General features: G+C 37.8%; 1 protein-coding gene across 1 annotated transcript in view; it reads left to right on the forward strand.

The window, feature by feature from the left end:
• Positions 1–21,360, forward strand: part of LOC108083816 (uncharacterized) — a 50,704-nt gene that overhangs the window by 1,256 nt on the left and 28,088 nt on the right. The window contains exon 2 of the mRNA XM_070288273.1: positions 1,321–1,713. Coding sequence (XP_070144374.1) covers positions 1,358–1,713 — 356 coding nt within the window. The 5' untranslated portion in view covers positions 1,321–1,357. The remainder of the gene's footprint in view (positions 1–1,320; positions 1,714–21,360) is intronic.

A 21,360-nucleotide genomic window follows, 5' to 3' on the forward strand; every position in this document is an offset into this window, starting at 1 on the left:
AAAATTCTCTCTAAGTTAAAGAAAAATGTCTTTTTAATTTTAGAAAAGTTTTTCCCTATGTTTAGATCGAATTGCCCTAAAAAAACTAGATCCATTTTCTCTACATTTGAGAAAAGTTGTCGTAGATTTCAGGAAATTTATTTCCGAATTTAATGGTACATTTTTTTCTTAAATCGAAATCTCTGAAATCAATTTCTCAAATCAATTTCTTAAATGAATTTCTCAAATAAATTTCTCAAATCAAAGGCAACTCGCCCTTGTCTCCTTTTTAAGGGCAAATTCTTATATATATTTTAGGTAAACATTTTGACGAGTGTAGTAGTATTTGCTCCTAAAACAGTGGCCTCGCGCCTCATACTTTATTTATATGTTGCTCAACCCGTTGCCACCAGCTAGTCTCACCTGTACTCCCACTTCGACTCCCACTCCCACTCGCACTCCTACTCCCTGGCTCCTACCTGTGCCTTTGTTATGCATGGGCCCCGTGAATCATTCATATGCAAATGCTGTGAATATTCTCATTTATGTTAACCGTAACCGTAACTGCGGTCTCTCACCTGGCCCCCCATGTGTCTGTGGTCAGGGGCGCTGTCTCACCTGCTTGCCATTAAGTGTTGCCTACTTATCAGTGGATGATGATAGTCCGGGCCCAATTACCAACACCATTGAAGTGGTTGGAGTTCATTTGCCACCATGACTAACCGCTTTGCGGAGGCCCAATCTAATCGCTTTTCTACGCTGCTAGCAATCAGCTCTTGGACCGTGTGAATGATTGGCGATTTGCGCCTAGCCAAGCCATTAATTTGGTATTATTTTTTAATCACTCAACCCGAACGAAGAGCGATTATAATCGAAGGGATGTTGACGCATTTAAGCCACTTGTCCCATGCCCTGCTGAGTGAGTGTTTGCCAATGGCATTATCCGGCCAACTTGGCTTGCTAGAGCTTAACCCCTAAAGTATCCCATTTAATATTCAAGGAATGCACATTTTTGTGGCATTTATTATGCAAAATAATTGAGCATTTTCACGGCAAAAGAGTTCTGTTGCTTTTGTAAGAAAAAAATACAAATAAACTCGAGACTAAAAGAGAAAATAGGTCGGCAGGACGAAGGAGTAAGCGGCTTTTCCTTGGTCACGGCAATTAATTTACATTAATTTCCTTTGTTTCGCCAGGCTTTTGTTTTGCTTTTTGTTGGTCTCTTTTTTTTTTTTGGTGTCTTTTTGTGTCCTGTCCTGGGTCCCTTTTCTGCTTGGGTGTCCGCTGCAGTGGGGCTTTATTAAAAAACAATTACAACACTTGGGCCTCTGCTCTGTCCAGGATCCGTCCATCAGCAGCAGCAGCAGCAAGAGTAAGGATGTCGGACAAGGCCAAGGATTCGGAGCAGCAAAAGCAGGAGGAGGAGCAGCCAAAGCAGGAGAAGGAGGAGCAGCAGCTAGAGGCCCTAGATCATGAAGTGGTGAGGGTGGAGGTCCAGGTAGAGGCACAGCCAGAGGCCGAACCGGAGCCAGAGGGCGGGGGCAGCGTCAGCACCAGCCATACCCATAGCACCGGCAGTGGCGGTGGTCCAGCTGCACCAGGACAGGTGGCTGGTTTAGGAACAGGTTCTGGTTCAGGACCGGGAGCAGCTGTTGCTCCAGATATTGGCGGCGGCGGCGGCGGCGTCGGCGAAGAGATGGAACGCGACCGGGACAGGGATTCGCATGGCGACAGGTGAGTCAAATGGTTGCCGAGCGTGAGGCATCCTTTTTCCAGGCGGCGGCCACAGCGACCTCCAGCCCGCTCAAAGCCTCTGAGAAGCTACTCCCTGCTCATATCCATGTGGCGACCCTGTCAATAGCCATTAGCTAATTGGCCAGGTCGGGCGTGGGGTCGGGAGTAGGAGGAGGTGTCAAAGCTTGGCGGAGGCCAGAGCGGGCCAAGATGGCGGCGATTCAGGGGCCTAGTCTGGACGGTAGGTGCCCCACCTGGCCGTTTCGAGGCAGCAAGCTAATCCACAATATATATATATATATAGAGATATATATAATATCCGATAGCATGTGTATGTGAGACTAACCCATCCGATTAATTTTTTTTTTGTATTTTAGCCAGAGCGGCGGGGTGTATCTCGTTTTCTTTAAGATGTTCTAAGATTCCAAGGAACATGGCACCCCGTCCCCGTTCCCCTCCTCCTACGGCACCCAATTTTTGTATATAATATATATTTATTTGTATAATATATATATATATGTAAATATATATATTATATTAGCGCCACACCCGCCCTACAAAGCGATATGCAATTTATTAGAAAATTATATTAGACTCACACAATAGCATTTTTTTTTATATAGCTAATCATTATACATATATATAACCGTTTCCTTAAATATCGTATATCCAATAACAAATATCCAAGTTCTTAAAAATATTTTCATCTTTCTTTAAACAGAAACCGAAACATGAATTGTTTATACGCTTAACATTTTAATTATTCACAGAAAAATCGTATGAATAATACAGAAAATATGCTTAAAATATTAAATATATATTAAATATAAATATATATGTTAATATTTATTAAAATATATCATAGTCAAAGTCTAGTTACTAGTAATAAGAACCCATATTCAATATAATATTCCCATAAATACTTATATTTAAAACATATTCCCATATAAACAATAAACAAAAACATACATACATCAGTCGCAAATACTTATGAGAACCCTTAAACTTTAAGTAATAAACAGAAATTTAGTTTAAAAAAAATATAAAAAAATATTTATATATAACCAAAGCCGCTGTCAAGGCTCAAATATATAAGATAAGGTGACTGAATAACAGTGTATATATAACAAATTAACAAAGATATTATTATTTATAATTAAATATTATACAAAAAGGCATTTATAATATAATATATAATTGTATATTATATATTATACATTATTATATTTATTTTACAAAGAAAACTCCGATATATTGCAGTTAAAACCATGTTTCAGGAAGTCGAAAACTTGCGTAAATATTTAAAAAATTTTTTTAAATTCTTTTACAATTTTTTTAAAGCCTCTTTTCTCGTCCCTGCTAATCCCACTACCTGGAAAAGCACCCGCTTTTCCTGCTACGCACACATTGTTAACACGTTGTGCCTGCCATTAGGGGGGATGCTTTATAAATATAGATACTTGTGGGCCGGGCAAATATTTGACTAACTCGTCAGAGAGCCCATCCTTACTTACCAATTCCCAGACTCCCTTAACCCACCCTCTTTCCCTGATGTAAGCCCCCAGTTAATTATGCGCCCAACAATTAACGCAGCCAGGCATTGGCATCCACATCGACATTGGGAATCGTTGGGGAAAATTCAAGCGGCTGGCTGGCTGGCTGGCTTTGTGGCAGCGACTTTTCCTCGACGCGACTTGAGTTTTCCCCGGTAATCCCCACACAGCGAGTTTCCTGTGGCTTCTACTAGATGTAAGATTTAGCTGGGATAAGTCGGTTACCTTTGGCAGCTATGCTTTTCACTTTGTAACTAATTATGTACCAATTAGCGGGGCCCTACACTTTGTTGGCCTTATTTTACACGTATTTCCACGCATTTCCTCCTCTCTCTTATCACCTCAAGTGTTGCACTATTTGCCACTGATAGGACGGGATCTTATCTGCTTTTTGGCCCTTATTTAGGCCCGATTGGGTGCAGTTGCCTGTTCCATCTGTAATGGGATCTGCCCTTATCGCTGTGTAATTTATGGCCGGCTCAACATGGTTTAATTTGGGGGTCAAAAAGGTGAGGCTTGAAATATAAATAAAATATGAGATATAAATAAAATATATAGTATTTAGTTTTAGCTTGGGAATTTTGTAGAATTTTTAGAATGTCCAAAATAAGGCTTCAAATATCTTTAAATAACTTTTCTTTTAAGTTCTTCAATTAAATTGTTATTTTCTATATAATTTTTCCTTTAATTTAGTTAAAAAAATACACTTCCTAAGTCACTTAGAAAGTCTGTTTTAAAAGGAAATTAAATAGAAAATTAAATAGAAAATGAAATAATAAATTTTTAATAAGCAAAAGTTACCTGGTTGTCACTTTCCCTTTCGCTTTTCATCTCTCGATTAACTGCACTTTCTTATTATTTCCAATTATAAGCCAACGGAAATTGCAGTTTCGAAGGGAAACCGTAACACCGGCGGTCGGTTGCTTTTTAATCAGTTTGCCATCCGGCATCAATTAATTTCTTTAGCTTTTCTTTAGCTTTTTTTTTTATTATTTTCTATTTGTTTGCGACAGTTGTTGTTGGGTCAATTAGCGGAGGGGAAATTTCCAACTGAAGCTGCAACTTCTGGAAAGTTTCAAGGCAGTCTGCCTCCTGGCCTTCCGGTTGGGTTCCTCCCGGCTGCTCCTTCTGACTTTCATTTCCGGACTGAGGGGACCTTGGTAACCCCGTCATCGCCTCGCACTCAATCATCGCTCCGCCCTCGATGGCCTGGTATTCAGCACTGCAATTGACACTCTGTTTGTTTTGCTGATAATTAAATGCCTAATTGGAGTGGCAACAGCCGCAGGAGCTTCGTTGGTTGCCCAGGCAGGTGAACGGGTTGCCGCGCCATTGTTGGCTTTACGGACATCAATTTTTCAAAACACAAACAAACCGGATGGGTCAGCAAGCTGCGACAGCAGCTATTGAGTCCTTCTGGTTGGGTTAGAAAGATTTGACAGGATAATTAACATCTCCTAGGATATATTTCATTTCCCCAAATCGGGGATTTGTTGTCAGTCGGATGGTTGGATATTCACAATATCATTAACAGGCTTCGATTCGATACGCTTGAGCGGGGGATTAGGATTGGGTTTGGGTTAGGTACTTCCTTTTCTCCTTCATGTATTCTGCATTGACAATGAGCACCTTACTCATCCAGGTTTTTGGGCACGTGAGCTGGCTGCCAGATGAGTTCCCTTTTCCTTGTTGCCAGTTTTTCCTGCCAAATTGTTAATGGAAATTATTACTTATTAGCTGTTTTGCATATTTTGATGAAAACATAGCCATACACGCTTGCTTTTCACAAGGAAAACAGCTAGGAAAATGTGATTAAATTTAAGGGGAAATATCTAAAAAATATCTAAAAATGGGAAGAAAATAACTAAGAAGTCTTAAAGATCTTTTAGATCATTGGAGCTCAATAAGAGAGGTCCTGGCTGCTTACAAAAAAGGTGTTCTTGGAAAGTTAACTTAAAAATAAAGTTATCAATAATAATATAAACACAACATACTTTAACCTTTAGTAAATCAATCTTTAAACTATCTCAAACGAATCTTAAAGATACATTTCTTCAAAGGCGAAAAGGTGCTGTGATTCCCGTCCGTCCATCTGCGACAGGCAGTAAATATTCGAGCTGAGACCCCATGAATCACTGATAAAAATTTGTATCAACTCGTGAATGGCGGCAGTCGACTTCCGTTGCCGACTCAGCAAGCAGGCAAGCATCCTTGGCAACCCTTTGGTTCGGTTCGGTTCGGTCTGCCTGCTTAGTTATGCAAATCTCATATTTTGCCAAAGTTTGCCAGCTTCCTTTGGCTGCCTGGCACTTTGTATCTGTATCTGTAGGTGGGTATCTTGTGTGTGTGGGTGTATTTGTATCTGTATCTATGCTTGTGTTTGTGGGTTGTTGTGCAAATTATAAAGTTGCCTTAGCCTGAGATTTCTTCTTTTTCGGCTCTGGCAGGTATGGCACACTTAAGCTGTCAGTTCCCAGCTTCGCCTCAGACCGAGTCCTGCCTCTGATCCTGCTCTTGCTTCTGCCTCAATGCAAAAGCCACCCAGCAGACAAAAACTTTTGTTTATGATATAGAAAACGATAGTTTGACGAACGTCTTATGAACGATAATAAAGTTAGCGAGTATAATCCTCAGAATTCGCAATACTCGTCCGCTTTTCATTCGTTTGGGTATCCCTTTTTTGAGCATTTAGCGAAACTAAAGCGTAAAATCAGACTTTTTGTCCTTATTTAATATCTTTAGCATACATTTTTCGTATCCACCTGCTTGGGTCTGCTGGGAAGTGTTGGGTTATCGAGTAGAAATCAACATCTGTTGGCAATCAACTGTTCACACAATCGAATCCGATTCGTTTGACCAAACGGCGACAGTGAATGTGATTTCTAATCAACAGCGATTCCTTGCTCTGCGCTCCCTCCTCTCTTTGCTTCCTGTGATTTACGGCCGCTAATTCAGCCTGGCATTGGCATTCACTAGACGTGGAAGCTGGCAGGATACCAGAGCCAGGACCATAGCTTGTCCTTCACTGCCGGCGTCTACAATTAAACGCACGGCAGCTGGCCATGGACATGCATGTAAAAGCGATCAGCGAGGAAAAGCAGGACATAAGGCATGCCCAACTAGGACATATCCTTTACTAGGACCTTCACATTTATTTAACTTGAGGTTCGTGGCTCACACCTGACTCTCCTCTAATAGCTTTCCAACTGGGCAACAAATGGCAACTAATCGAGTTGATCAAGCGACTTTATGCAGTCCATTATGTTGGTCCTTCTGTTTATTTTTTGTTGTCCTTTTTTTTTTCGTAAGAAAATGAAAATAAACTAAGCACTAGTAGTGCCAGTAGCAACCACACAATTCCCATCGAGGAGGAGAAAGGACGTGCGGAAGGAAGAAGCAATTGGCCAAAATGGTATTTGAAGTAAAACCCAGAAACGTGACAGGATTCATAAGAGGTGCGGCACGCATGCCAGAATGCCACAAGGGCTCGCCTCCTGGGGGACACCGGCATAAGGCGACAAAAAGCCAGGAAACAATGGCCATCAGCTGCTGGTGCCATGTTTAAAGTTATATCCTTTCGACCAGTTGCTTCTCAGTTACAAGTTTCTCAAAAGGGGCAAGGACATGACGTATACGTAATGCGTATGCGTAATGCGTATACGTAATGTCTTGAGCATGAATACGCTTAACAGGATAAGAATTGAAATGGAAATAAAAAAATAATAAATAATAAAATAAATAAAAATAAATAGAAAATAAAATTAAATAAAAATTAATAAAAATATATATAAATAAATATAACTAGATAAAAATTAATAAAAATATATATAAATAAATATAACTAAATATAAAAATAATAATAAATAAAAATATATATAAATAAATATTAATAAATAAAAAAAATAATAATAAATAAAAATAAATAAAAACAATAAGCAGGAACCCTAAATAATGATTATCAACATTTTTTTAATATTATATTTTTGCTCAAAATAATAATAAATATTCTTTTAGAGATTAAATAAATAAATAAATATATATAAATATAAAATTATAATTATTAATAGTAAGAAAAATATTTTAAATTCAATAGTTAATCATTAAGTATTTATTTTTATTTTTTCACTTATAATGAGTTAACTTCTCAATGGAATAAACCCTTGAAATAAGCTCATCAAATTGAAATTGTGATGTGCTAGATCCAAAACTGTGTCCTGCTGGGTAGAAAACATAATTAAATCATACTGTTGTGCCAGTCATACCGCTCCGAAATGTCCTGTCCCGCGGAATTAGCCGCATGCCACGCATGCCGGCGCACAAATCGTTGCATACTTTTGCGCGATTTGAGCCAATAATTACATGCTCTGTGTGGGTGTGTCTCTGTGTGTGCTTGAAAGGATATGCATGTGTGGCATACACACGCCCCCACGTTCCACGCCCACGGGCAAGGCCGTGCGAAGCGAGTCTGCCATGAATCTGTGATTCTGGCTCGCTGTCAATGTCAGCAATGGCCGCTTTTCCTTTTCCCCCCTGTTTTTCTCTGCTTTTCTCTGCCTTTCTCCTTTCACTTTTCACTTTTCCACTTGGCCATCTGGCCTATAAAACGCTGAGCTACTCCTTTGAGTGACGTCAGAGCAGGCTGTTTATCTGTTTGGCCAAATTATCGCTTAATTAGTAAGAGTTTTAAGGCTTAATTAGTAGTTACAAATCTCTGGACAGGATCTACAAAGCAGGATCAAGACAGAAATCACAAAGGAAAATAGAGAAAAATGAAGAAAAGTAAAGAAAAATAAAGAAAAACAATATATACAGCTGGTCTCCATCCATGAGATACTTGTTGGGCCTTTTTCTGTGTGTGTTTGTGTTTTTTTTTTCGGCCTTTATTTTGGTCGTCGCATCATCGATTTTTTTGTGTGACGACGCCTCACAAAAGCCAATACACACACACCGACACACCCATACAAAGGGAAAACAAACACTCGCACACACACACACACACACACAGAGAGAGAGAGAGATATGGTTGATGTTGGTAACGGTAATAAATCGCCATTGAAATTTTGTCTTTGAGTTTTCTCTCTTTCTATTTACGCTTTCAAAAAAAAAAAAAAATAAATAAATAAAGTAACACTGTTTCATAAAGGGATTTAATTATAAATTTAATTTTTTGTTTTTATTTGATTTTTATTTTCACTTTTATTTATTAAAAAAAATATATTAAACTTTTTAGTTATTTTTTCTTTTATTTAGAAAAACTTAAAGTTCTCTAGTTCTATTTAATAAATAAAAAAACACTTATAGCATTATGACACTGCCTTAAAAATGTCATTGAAATTTAAGTAAATGTTAGAAAAACTAACATTTTAACCTTTTTAATGACTAAAAATTATTTTAAAAATATATATAAAAATCAAAAGTTATATATTTATATATTTAATATATTTTATATTATATTTGTAATGTTTTTCTTTATTTTATAATTTCATATTAAATATTATATTTAAAAAATTCTTAGAATATTTCAAAATTCCCCTATGCTAGGCCACTGGAAAGGGCATGTCATTGTGTTCTTCTAGTTGCTAAAGTGTTAGCTTTGCCCAAAAAATTCCCAGACAGCTGTGGGTGGTCTGTTTAGTTTAGTTTACCGACCACCGACCTCCGACGGGGTGCGACATAGTATATATCCATAAGATAGGATTTTCGGACGGTGCCCCACTGACATTGTTCAGGGCAACAATTTTGGCTTTGCTTTTACCTAAAAAAAATGTAACCTGCTGTGAGGGAAACAAAACAGCTTTAAAAAACCAAAAAAAAAGTGTTACTTTAATATTTATAAATTTATATACAAATAAACTTATATATAAATATATAAAATATAATATAAATATATATTATTAACCTTTAAATATATAAATAAAAAAAAAATGTTTTTAGTGGGTTTTTAGGTATTTTTAAAATGTATTATAAATTAACTATATAACTTTAAATATATACACTTAATTTTATAACAAACACTTAAAAAAAAACACTTATTTTGAGTGGTTTTTCTTAGGTAATTTTACAATTTTTTATGAACAAATAGATCTAGGCTTTTTCTACTACATAGATTTATGGTTAGACCTCTTTATCCTACATCCTTTGCTCCTTGCATTAATTATTCCCAGCCAGGTGAAAAGCCCACTACGGCTCAGGTTGCCGCCCAGAGTGTGCAACAGTTTTCGGTGTCGCGCACAGAATTTATTGATTGCTATCGATTAGGCCACGTAAAAGGCAACAAAAAAAGGGGGCTGGGATGCGTGCGTGAAAGCAGCTCAGAGGGGTGGGAACAGGACCAACAGAAGGACCAGCTGACCAGGGGGTGAAGCCTGATCAGGAGCAGCGATTGACATTTCAGAAAAAGCAAAAAGAGAAAAAGGAAACCGACACGCGCGTCCAAAGTCCGGCAAAGAGCAAAGCGCAACAAATGTTATTTCTTTGCTGTCCGCCCCCGGATTGTGTCAGGGACCTAGCCAGATGCTCCTCCTGCTCCCCAACGTCATTTGCAGCTGCTGCTGGTTGCCCTGCACTCGTTGCCTTTCATCATCATTTGTTGCTTGGACGATTTCCGTTTCCGCTTCCGCCTCAGTTTGCTGTTGCTCTTCCTGCTTTTTTTATTCCTGCTCCCAGCTCCCACTTGTTGTTTTGTCTATTGTTTGCCCACTCAACGAGGCTAACCTGGAGGGACACACCCTCCATTCCGGCTGCAGGTGGCGACTGTCAACTTCTGCAGTTGTCTTTACCAGATAAACGGAGAACGACCGGAGGTAGTTGCCACAAAACGTTTCCACGAATCACTAAATCCTCCACCCCCTCCGATTTGCATATTGGTCTGTCAGGATGCATGAGACCTTTACAGATTTTGCCGGGGTTAAGTTGAGCGGAAACCGCACTGAAAATGTCATAAAAATATTGTGAAATAATCATAGCAGCAGGATTCAAAGAGCAATAACTTGTGAATTTTAATTGACAGATTTACATACCCATTTCCGGTCATATATCCTGGATCTTACTTTATAGATTTTTGCTGTTAAGAGTGTCTTTCTTTTTTTTTTTTTTGGTACCCTTTATGTCCAGAGTTGGACTCTCCCCTTTGAGGCTTTCAGCTGTAGTTTTTTGTCATTTTTTATTTGGTTTCCGTTTCCGGTAATCCCCTAGCTGTCACAAAACGTTGCATTCGCCAATTCAGCGAACGCGAAAGCGTCATGCAATGGTATTTATTTAATTGCCTGCGAAATATCCATCAGGACTTTTACTATTTTTTTCCAATCTGATCCCTTTGGGGCTGTCAAAGGAGACGAGCTGCATTCATTATTGTATAAATTCTATGGGAAAAAAAATGAATTTGTTTACAAAACTGCATGGAGAGGCATCTGTCGAATTGAATATGTCAACAACTGGCGGATGAATTCACCTGGAAAAAAACAGAAAAAATGTAGAGCTGACTGGCTGCTGCTGCCTCCCCTGCTGATGTTGATTTTGCCTCTAATGAGGCAGTCCCGGGTGCATGTCCGCATGTCCTTATGCATATGTGTACCGAGCAGTGGTGGCAGTCAACAAGCCAATAGCCGGTCTAATTAGACCGCAGGACTTGGGTCTCCTTGCACTACCGCAACATCAGCAGCAACAGTAGTGGCAGCAGTCCTTTGACTTTGAAAACCACTTCATATTGTTGCGGTGGCGTCTTCGCCTTTGTGGCCTTCGATTATGTCCATAATCTGGTGACTCCTAGTGCTGGTCTTTGCCTTCAAGGACACTTTTTTCTTTTTTTTTTTACGATGCCGCCAGTCAGAAACAGGAGAGTTGTCCGAGGGAATTAAGGACACTGGGCGGAAGAAACAAAGTTTAGAATACTACATTTTAGTGTATTTTTAATTGCATTTTTTTAACCTTTATTATTATTATTTTTTTTTTTAATATAAAAACCAGGCAGAGAAGTGTTTTAAATCAATAAAGCGTAGGTTGTGATTCTAAAAAGAGTTTTTAATAAATAATAAATTAAAAATTCAATAAATAAAAATCAATAATATATAATAATAATAAATAAAATATATTGTTTATAATAAAAAATATTAATTAATAATAAAAAATATTTATTAATAACAATAAATATTAATTAATAATAAAAAATATTAATTAATAATACTAAATATATATTAAACATTATAATAATAATAAATATATTATATTTGTTATCATTATAATGTATAATAAATATTTATTATTATGAATTAATTAATATATTAAACATTATAATAATAATAAATATATTATATTTGTTATCATTATAATGTATAATAAATATTTATTATTATGAATTAATTATTTTTATTAATAAATAATTCATAAATATTTACAACTCGCTCTAAAAATTTCCTAATTTCATAGAATAAATTCCAAAAATATTAAATAAATACTCCATCTCCATTAATCTCCTCCCTTCTCAAGTCTGGCATATTTTTCTCTCCGTGTACTGTCTATGCCCGTGGCCATGTGGCGTCCACCAGTTCGGCTTCGGTCGGTGATCAATGACCGGGCCGTAGCGGCCTGTCTGGTCGCATTTCACGAGCTGTTGCCGCAGCCGAAAGTTTATTAATTTGTTATCCTGTCACTTGGGCGCTTTCATTGGCTTTCATTAGAGAGGACTTGCCTGTGCTCATCACCCACCACCCACCACCCACCACCCAGCTCCCGCCGGAGACCGCAGAAATTAATTACCGGATTATAAGACAACTTCATTGGCCCAGCCGGAGGCTGTTCCTAAGAGTGTGGGCGTGGCAGTTCAATTTTCATTGTTGTTGGATTTCGGCAGGAGCATTTTATGATTAACATTTAATGGGAAAAGGTCACGCATAGGAATGGGAGGATCGTGAGGAGAAGGGTGTCAGGGAGCAGTTAGACAGGGAGCAGAGAGCAGGGAGCTAGGGAGCAGAGAGCAGGGAGCAGGGAGCCAAGAGCAGGGAGGAGCAGTTAGCCAGAAGCCAGTAGCCAGGGTGTGGCCCCAACTATATCGGAGGGCGGCATTCCAGTCGCATCTGGGCCCCGGCTAAATTAAGTGCCCAACTTAAATAACTCGAATTAAACATTAATAGCGTACTTAAAAGTTTTCCTTTTCGTTTTTGTTTTCGTTTGTCCTGCTGCTGCTGCTGTTCTCCTTTTTGTTTCTTTGTGTTCCATTTATTGGCCTTGTTCTCCTTGGCCTTTATTATTGGCTCTTTGTTTTTGGTTTTTTAAGTTTTTCGGGTTAGCTGTCTGGGGCCAATTTGTTGATGGAATGATTTCGTAATGAACTTTCGCCTCTAAGCTTTTGCTCCTCCGGTGGCACTTTACAATCGATGCCGATGGCTGGCCTAATCGATTGGCCCAGGACGAGAAGGAGGACGCGGGGCATTGCTGGCCACTTAAGCTGGCATTTCAATCTTAAATGGTTCATCGAGTTTCCCTTTGATTGAACAGGGGCGAGAGGTCTCTATTCCACGGCGACCCTGATGGCAATCCTCTCGATACCCGATAATATTCCCGGGGTCCGTCGTTGTCCTTGATTGCTTCTGTTTCGCCGGTCACTAATCCTTTTGACTTTCAATTTCGGCAGCTCGATTAGTTTTTTTGAAAACACTCTTAGGGAATTGTGTTCTTTTTTACCCCAATTTGGGGATTTTTTAATGGAGATTATTAAGTAAAGAATTGAAATAGTCTTAGGCTTAAACTTCCCCTACTAACTTTCCTCTTATCCCTGCGGCATCAATGCCATTGCCTAATTGAGAGATCACGGGGAATAATACTTGTACTCCCTGCTTACCACTTGTAATTCAATAAGCGAGGAAGTGGCTCCTTTCCAAAGTGCTTCCCCCGACGGCGACGGCAACGCATTCCAAAGTGTTTAAGCCAATTTAAGCATTTGCACGGCACGCAGCCGCTTCAAGTGGCCTCCTGGCCTGCAATCTCCACCAGTCTGCTGTCGCCAGTCTCCTCCAATCTTGGCCAATCTCCAGCTAGTATTTGCCATTCGCCTCCCTCAGCCGCTCGAGATGTTGTCAGCTTAAGTGCGGCATTTGAGGCGCCATGAAATATGCACCAGCCGCCCAAGTGGGCTTCCAGTAAACGGAATGAGCATGCATATCAGCCGGGGATCTACCACCTCCTCCTGCTCCTCCTCCAGCTGACTGCATCCCCCCAAGTAGACAGGCGGTTTCGCTTAGATTGCCTTGGCCTTCCAGCTCCTAGTCCATCACTTCCACTCCCAGGGGCTCTGGATTGTTTTCGGCTTCCAATTTCTATATCAATATGCCGCCTTGGCTTCGGGGAGAGACTCTATCAAAAATTATGCCTGTCGCCGAAAGTGAGCTGTCTAGAAATATTTGATTGCATCCTATGCGTAGCGAGGGGCTCAGGAGTTTATGCTAAATAATTCATTTAATACAAAAAAAAAAAGTAAAACAGAATTTCCCAGCAGACAAAAACATTGTTTATCGTTTTCAATATAAGAAAATGATAGTTTTGCGAATGTCTGATTTAGGCTCATGAACGAAAATAAAGTGGGTTTTGTGCCAAAAAATGCTAACCCTTTACAACATCATTAGAATTCGTGATACTCGTCTGCTATTTATCCGTTTGCGCGTCCGTTTTTAAGCTTTTAGCGAAACTAATGCGGAAAGTTAGTTTCTTTATCCGTTTTCAATATGTTTAGCGGGCATTACTCGGATCCATCCGCATCTTGTGTCTGCTGGGTTAGTATTTTGTTTCTTTATTTGAATTCTGGTCTTAAGAAAAAGTTAAATAATTCATATTTGCTACTTATGTTTACCTGTATTTATGTCAACTTTTGTCTGTACTGGGCAAACTTTTTAATATACTTTCACTTTTGTCTTTACTGGGCAGCATTTTAATATCCTTTCTTTAGTTGAAATTTTGCTTAAGAAGCTTACATGTTTTCACATGCAGGAAAATCCTCCTTCAAATATTAAAGCAACTCCTTTGGGACTTGTGTATGTATTATGCCTTTTCTAATGAAGGTTTTGCCAGGCTGAAGGAAATGATTTCCTTTTCAGTTGGTCTCCATGCTTGCCTTGACGATTTTATTTGCGGCGAGTGAAGCTTTGCTGACATTTAAATATAAATTAAAAAGTTACGCATACGTCACGTGGTGCGGAGGAGAAAGCAAGCTAAAGAGAGAGAGATAGAGAGAGAGGGAGAGGGAGAGTGGTGGTTAGGCCATAAGGGTTCCTCAGACATTTGCATATTGCCATTGTGACAGGCGGGGACGGACGGCTCTGAGCAACAGAGTCATGAAAGCCAAGCCGAGCTGGCGTTCCAGGACATTTCTGTTCTGCCCTGCTCCTTGGCAGGCAAAAAGTTTAAATACAAGAGCAGGCCAAGGAGCATGTGTGTGTGTGTGTGTCCTTGCTGGCAGTGTGAGGGGGGGGGGGTCCTGCAATTTAGCGCCATAACAATGGCGGCCAAGTGGCGCCGAAATTCGTCTTTAATTCTTTTTTTTTTCGGGGTAGGCACGGCATTCATCCTCGCATGTGTTTTGCCTTTGTCCTGCGGTCTGTGTGTGTGTGCGGTGTTGTGTAGTGTAATTAAAAACCCACAGAGTAAGCCAGGCAAGAAATTAAATATTTGTATGTAAAATTAGTAGTTAAAAAATATAAACAAAAACAATAGAAATGAGGAGAACAAAAGCGTGAAAAAAAGGGAAGCTGTGCGTCATAAAAATATTATTCTATATTTAAAAAAAATTCTTTTATAATTAAATAAACGACTAATTTTAGCCAAAATGTTATGGTAAATAAGAGCAACAACAAAAACAAAGGGAATCATCATTTGTTGTTGTTTTTGTTTTAATTTTGGATTTGAAATTAGTCGGAAATATATTTTTTTTACTTTGAAAAAACAAGTTTTGTATTTAGTTGCTGTTTTATTCATATTTAATATATAAAATATAACTTTTTTGTTTATTTATAAATATTTATTTAAACAACAAAAACCTTAAATAAATTTTGTAGCATTTTTTTCTTATATAAAACTCATGGCAAAGTCTGTTATTTTTCGATCCCAAAGGCTCTTAATTGTCTCGAAAATAATTCTTCAAACACACACACACAGCTCGCCCCCAGATGGACCACAAAAGCAATCTCATCATCGACACTTTTTGCTATTTATTTTCATTATCCTTCCTCCCGATTCCTTGCACTAATCAAATGACTGTGGAAAACACTCGGCAGCCGAGGAGAAGACGCTGCGGAACATAATCAACAACAACAAAGTCGAAATTGAAATCAAATTGCTAAAGAGAGTGGGGTGGGGGGGGGGGGGTGTAAGGACACTGGGCCAGGATAGAGGGCTACAGGGTATCTAAAGGGAGGCAGCAGGAAAGGCATGAAAGGCAGGACAAGGCAGGGCTTGGGTAGTCACAAAGGAGCTAAGAACGTAACTGGAGCAGCAGCAACAAGAGCAATTGCAACAACAAGGACAGCAACAACAAGGACATTTACAACAACAATAAAAGCAAAAATGGCTACAAAAGCAACATCAGCGCCATCATTAAAATGCGATGCATCAACGCGCGTCGTCTCTCTGTGCGTCTATCTCTTCTGTGCTTGATATTGTTGTTTTCCCCCCATTATTTCCCAGGGGCTCTCTGACACGGCACTCATAATTAAACGCATTTTGTATTTAATTATGTGTCAGCAACAACAACAATAATAATAAGAGAATGACTAGATGCCAGGCCAGGATTTCCTAAGAAAAAACCAGGAATCGTTCACATTCCAAGCCGCATATTCAAGGGGGGAAAAGAAATTATATTGATATAATGTCCTCTTTATTAATTCTCAATTTTGTTTTTGTTATTCCTTGGCCCAAAAAACCATAGGTAAGGACTGGTAAACAGGGTTTTCAGGATAAATGGGAAAATATATAGATAATTATATTATTTATTACAATTTTTTAAAGGGTAATTTTAGCTTTGAGCTAGAACTTAAGGGAACCCAAAAAACGGTTTAGTAATAATTTGATTTTTTCGCTAAACTATCATTAATACAAGAGCTTAATTTATTTTTAATTTATATATAATTTAAAATATATTTAATTTAAAATATTAATATATATAAGTTTATTTTTTTTTTAAATTTAATTTAGACTCAAAACTCAAATGGTATTTATAGCTGGAAACAACAAACACAATCAACTACCACAATCAACGACCAGTTATAATATTCTTTTGCCGATAAACTATCGCAACTTATCGTTTATCGCCCATATTGATATGTAAGTAATTTTTTGTTTGTTTTTAATTTAACTTCGACTTTGAGCTGATACTTTTTAGTAGTACTTATTTTCTTTAGTTACCTAAGAATGTCTAGGATTCACTTTCTGTTTCATACTACTTTCAATATCGATATCATATGGTTTTATCGATCTATTTTGGCTTACATATCATGGCATCTCTCTCCGTCCTGCTCTCCCTCTCTCTCTCTCTCTCTCTCTCTCTCTATCTCCCTCTCCCTTACCCTCTCTCACATTTTTGCATAATCATTTTTGGATTTAAGCAAAGCCCTCAAAGCGATTAGTGTCCGGCAACAAGCCCAAAGGGGAGAGGAGTTCAGAGGAGGCGAAAGCCGAAGCTCTCCCAACCGGAAGCTGTCAAAAAAAAAAAAAAAAGCCAGGCTATCAGCCAGGATCCAGGAGCCAAGGAGCGGCAATGAATTGGCCCTAGTCCTGGTCCGGCAATTAAAGACGCCGGCCATGAAAAAGTTATGGCACAACATCTTACCACCTCTCTGGGTCCTATGAATTTACCCATTTTCACCCATTTACCCATTTAGGGTTTATGACTCACACACACACAGAGAGAGAGGCGGGGCTTAGTAATAAAAGGTATTAGCAATTTTGGCATTAGGCGTTAAAAGCCTGTACTTATTAACGAACTGGTTAAGAGCTAGATTAACCAGAGTGAGCGAAAATAATTGATTTTTAAGCAAAGAAGATGTCCTTTGACTCATATTTCTGGTCTCTAAAAATGTATATATATATTTATGAAGGGAAATTTATAAACTGAAACACTTGAAATAGATTCTGGAATGGATAAAATAAATTATAATTTCATTTATAGTATATTCATATCTGCACTTTCAATACAACTGTGTTGGACGTTATCCTTTTTGTAGAAAAACAGAGAGTAAAAGCCAGCATTTATGTCCCGCATTTTTCCAGACTGCCTTTTGTGGCCAGTAATTTGGTAATTTTTATTACAAGGCTCGTCTGCTCTCTCTTGCTTATTAAATTGTATGCGGGACGTTTGTGTTTTTTGGGAGGGGAAGTGGCGACTTAATTATAGCCTCCTAGAGAGACCTCTGGATTCCATTCTGCCGTCCCACATGGCGTATGTGTTATGTGCGAGTGGAGAACGCTTTAACGGGAATGCAAACATGGAAACGTTAATTACCCTTAATCATAGTCAATAGCAAGCAGACAGGATACGCGGGAATGTGGGAATGCAATAATCACGCAGTGCTTCTCCTGCCGAGTCCTGCGCATCTCGGTTACCCGGAAGTTGTTCTACAGTTTGCAGTCGGGGGGAAGCGTAGTTTTTGAGCACTCGAAATAATGGCATTTACCCTCGCACTGTGCAGTGTGTGTGTTAACGCAGTTTTGCGGGTATTATATGATTCCGGGGAAATTGGCCTAAATAAATGCTGGGAAATGGGAAATGAGTTTATGGCCAAGTAAGTTTCCCAAGAAAACTTGCAGGAATCCTAGCAGTGAGTTCATAAATCTATAGTTATTTCCAAATAAAATGAGAAAAGAAGCTTATTCCGGTAAGAAGATCTTCAATATAAGCAGGGACTTTAAACGATATTTATCGATTGCTTTTTCGTGGGTAATCAAAGCTTTAAAATGTCATAATTAAGTCAAAAATGCATTGATTTCAATAAGGAAAGCTGTTCTGGGTTGGTTTTTATAGGGTTAATAAATCTGCATGCTGAATTTACAGGTTTATAAATTATTCTTTTTTTTGTTTACAAATTTTAACAACTTAAAAAAAATGTTGACTTTTTTTTTTATAATTTTTGGGTAAAATTAAAACTTAAAAAATCGATAACTAAGCCAAATATTCATTAAATTCAATTTGGAAAACGATTTTGTGTTCGTTTTAATAGGGTTAATAAATCTGCAAACTAAACTTTAGAGTTTTTTAAGTTTAATTTTTTGAGAATTTTTGAGAATTTTGATGATGTAACCCCTTGCAAAAGTTTTAAAAATTCTTAAAAATTTTCTTTTCCTTCGAACATGTCTAAAACGTTTCGCCTGTCGATGCTGATCAAGAATATATATGATTTATAGGGTGGGAAAGGACTCTTTCACTGAGTTAGAAGCTTCTGACTGAAATTATAAAACCCTTTATTAATATAAAGAAACCTCAAAGATTACTTATTTGCTAGACATATTTATAATAATATTTAATTTATATATATTTATTTTACTATTATATTTATAAGCTTACTTTCCGTGTAAAAGAAAGCTAAAGTATAGAGATTAACTATAAAAAAACCCCGCACACACACCCTACCAAAAGTACTGCACATTACACATACGCCCCGTGGCCCAATGTAATGTAATGTAAAATATATGACCGAAAAACAAAAAAAAAAAACGCAAAGGAATGAACACTGGCAGACTTAATTGGAATTTAAATCAAAAGATAAACTAATTTGGCGAGGAGCAGGTGGGGACCAGACCCCACTTCAATCATGGTTGAAGCACATTTTAAGGCGCGCTTGAATTATGCATGCTACGAGGAGCAGCAAGGACTCCTCGGTGTCTCTCTCTTTCTCTCTTTCCATGTGTGTTCCGGATTTGGGTCATAGCAACAAAATCAATAGAGAGAGGGGCTGGGAGGAGCACCTGGAAAATGGCCCAGGTACAAAACGTGTAAATGGCATAAATGTTTCCATTTATAAGTCGTTACCCGGTCCAATTTTTGAATCAATTTTCAGTTTCTATGCAGAGCAAATTCAAGTGAAATGCAATTTCTATATTTCGTGTCCATTTGTAGCCCTTTGAAAATGTCCTGTCACCCAGCTCCTTGAGCAAAATCGAAGCCCAGGGGCGAGCAGCAAGCTAATTTGTTTGGACAGAGTCTGACCCTGATCGCCTTTTGCCCAAAAAAAAAAAAAAAAGCTGGCAAAGAAGAAAAGCGGGTAAAAGCAGGGAAAGCGGAGAAAGCGGTGAAAGCGGTGAAAGCAGGGAAAATGCAAACATGAAACGAAATCAACACACACAAAACGGCTCAAAGGCGCAGGACTCTGGCGAAAGTGGTCCACTTTTTCACGTTTTTTTCTCTTTATTGTTTTCGTTTTGTATATGTATACACTCTGTGCCTTCGGCATTTTCACATGGAGCAGAAGTTTGTTCGCCTGCAGGCATCCTTGCCAGGGTCCTTTCTTTGTTTTTGGTCCCCGAAATAGCCGAAAATTTAATAAAACTTCTGTTACACGGATTGTGCCCGGGCATTCCAACAAATATTCTCGCAAGCATCCGAAACTACATAGTTACCAAGTTACTTGGCCAGGCCAGAGGCGGGGGAAAACTGGTCTCAAGTGGCATTTGAATATGCATTCTGTACCTTTAAGTGGGTTGCCTTGAATACCCTGCTTTTTTTATTGCTTCTTTTTTCAGGGACCGTAATTGTTGTAAGGGGAAAAAAATCAAATGTTTAATATATTTATTTATTTTATATATTTTTAATTTCATATTTATTTAATTTTATATTTATTTAATTTTATATTTATTTAATTTTAAATATTTATTTAATTTCATATTTATTTATTTTTATATTTATTTATTTTTATATTTATTTATTTTTATATTTATTTATTTTTATATTTATTTATTTTTATATTTATTTATTTTTATATTTATTTATTTTTATATTTATTTATTTTTATATTTATGTATTTTTATATTTATTTATTTTTGTATTTATTTATTTTTATATTTATTTAATTTTAAATATATATTTAATTTTATATTTATTTAATTTTAAATATTTATTTAATTTCATATTTATTAAAGTTTCGATTGTTTTAAATTTTATATTTATTTAATTTTTAAATTTATTTAATTTATTGATAATCATTATTTACGGTCCCTGCTTTTAATAATCATCGATTTTCTCTAGCATTTTTGCCTTTTGTTTGCTTTCTGCACGTTTTCTAGCACAAAATCGTTAATAATAGCATTTTTGTTGAAACTGCACCATCGAATTTTATTTTGTAGTTTGTAGTTGAGTAGTTGTTGCTGTAAATATATAGAAATAATTGGAAAATAAATGATTGAAATTATAATTATAATAATATAGAAGAAATATATAATATTTAATAATATATTTAACAATATATATTATATTTAATAATATATTTAATAATATATATAATAATATATTCAACCTGAAACAAATCAGGTGGCATGCTAAGTTGTAAGTTGGCCTAAGACCAGGCTTGACCAGTGGGTTTAGGTTTAGTCCAGCAAAAGCCAAATCCCCTTTTGGAATTTCGAGAGAGTATTGTTTGTTTTCTCTTTTTGCCAGTCTTCTTGCTCCCTTCCTTTTCCTTTTCCATTTCCATTTCCTTTCCTTTTTTTTTTTTTTGATTTTTGTTTAACGCAAACAAAACAAAACGCAGAGCAAACACAATACGGCGTACGGTCGGCTCTGTAGAGTGCCGGGCACACGCATTTGTATGTAAATATAAAAAACTTCAAAGCACATACACTTAACGTGCTCAAACACGCACTACTACACACACACACACACACGGAAGCGGAAGCAGAGAGCTCGCAGGGGATTGGCTCACATGGCGGCTACTTGACGTGGCCCTCTGCCACCACACAGATTTTGTTACGTTTGCGACCTTGGCAAAGCCACCTCGCCAAGCTCTGTAGCTCCCTCTCTACCTCCCTTCCTATCTCCCTCCCTACCTCCCCACCTCCCTCCCTCCCTTACCAACCCCCCCCAAACCTCTCTACCTCCCTCTTTTCCCCGGGGACACGTGCCGCT

Source organism: Drosophila kikkawai, chromosome X (assembly GCF_030179895.1).
Source record: "Drosophila kikkawai strain 14028-0561.14 chromosome X, DkikHiC1v2, whole genome shotgun sequence".
Taxonomy (NCBI): Eukaryota; Metazoa; Arthropoda; class Insecta; order Diptera; family Drosophilidae; genus Drosophila; species Drosophila kikkawai.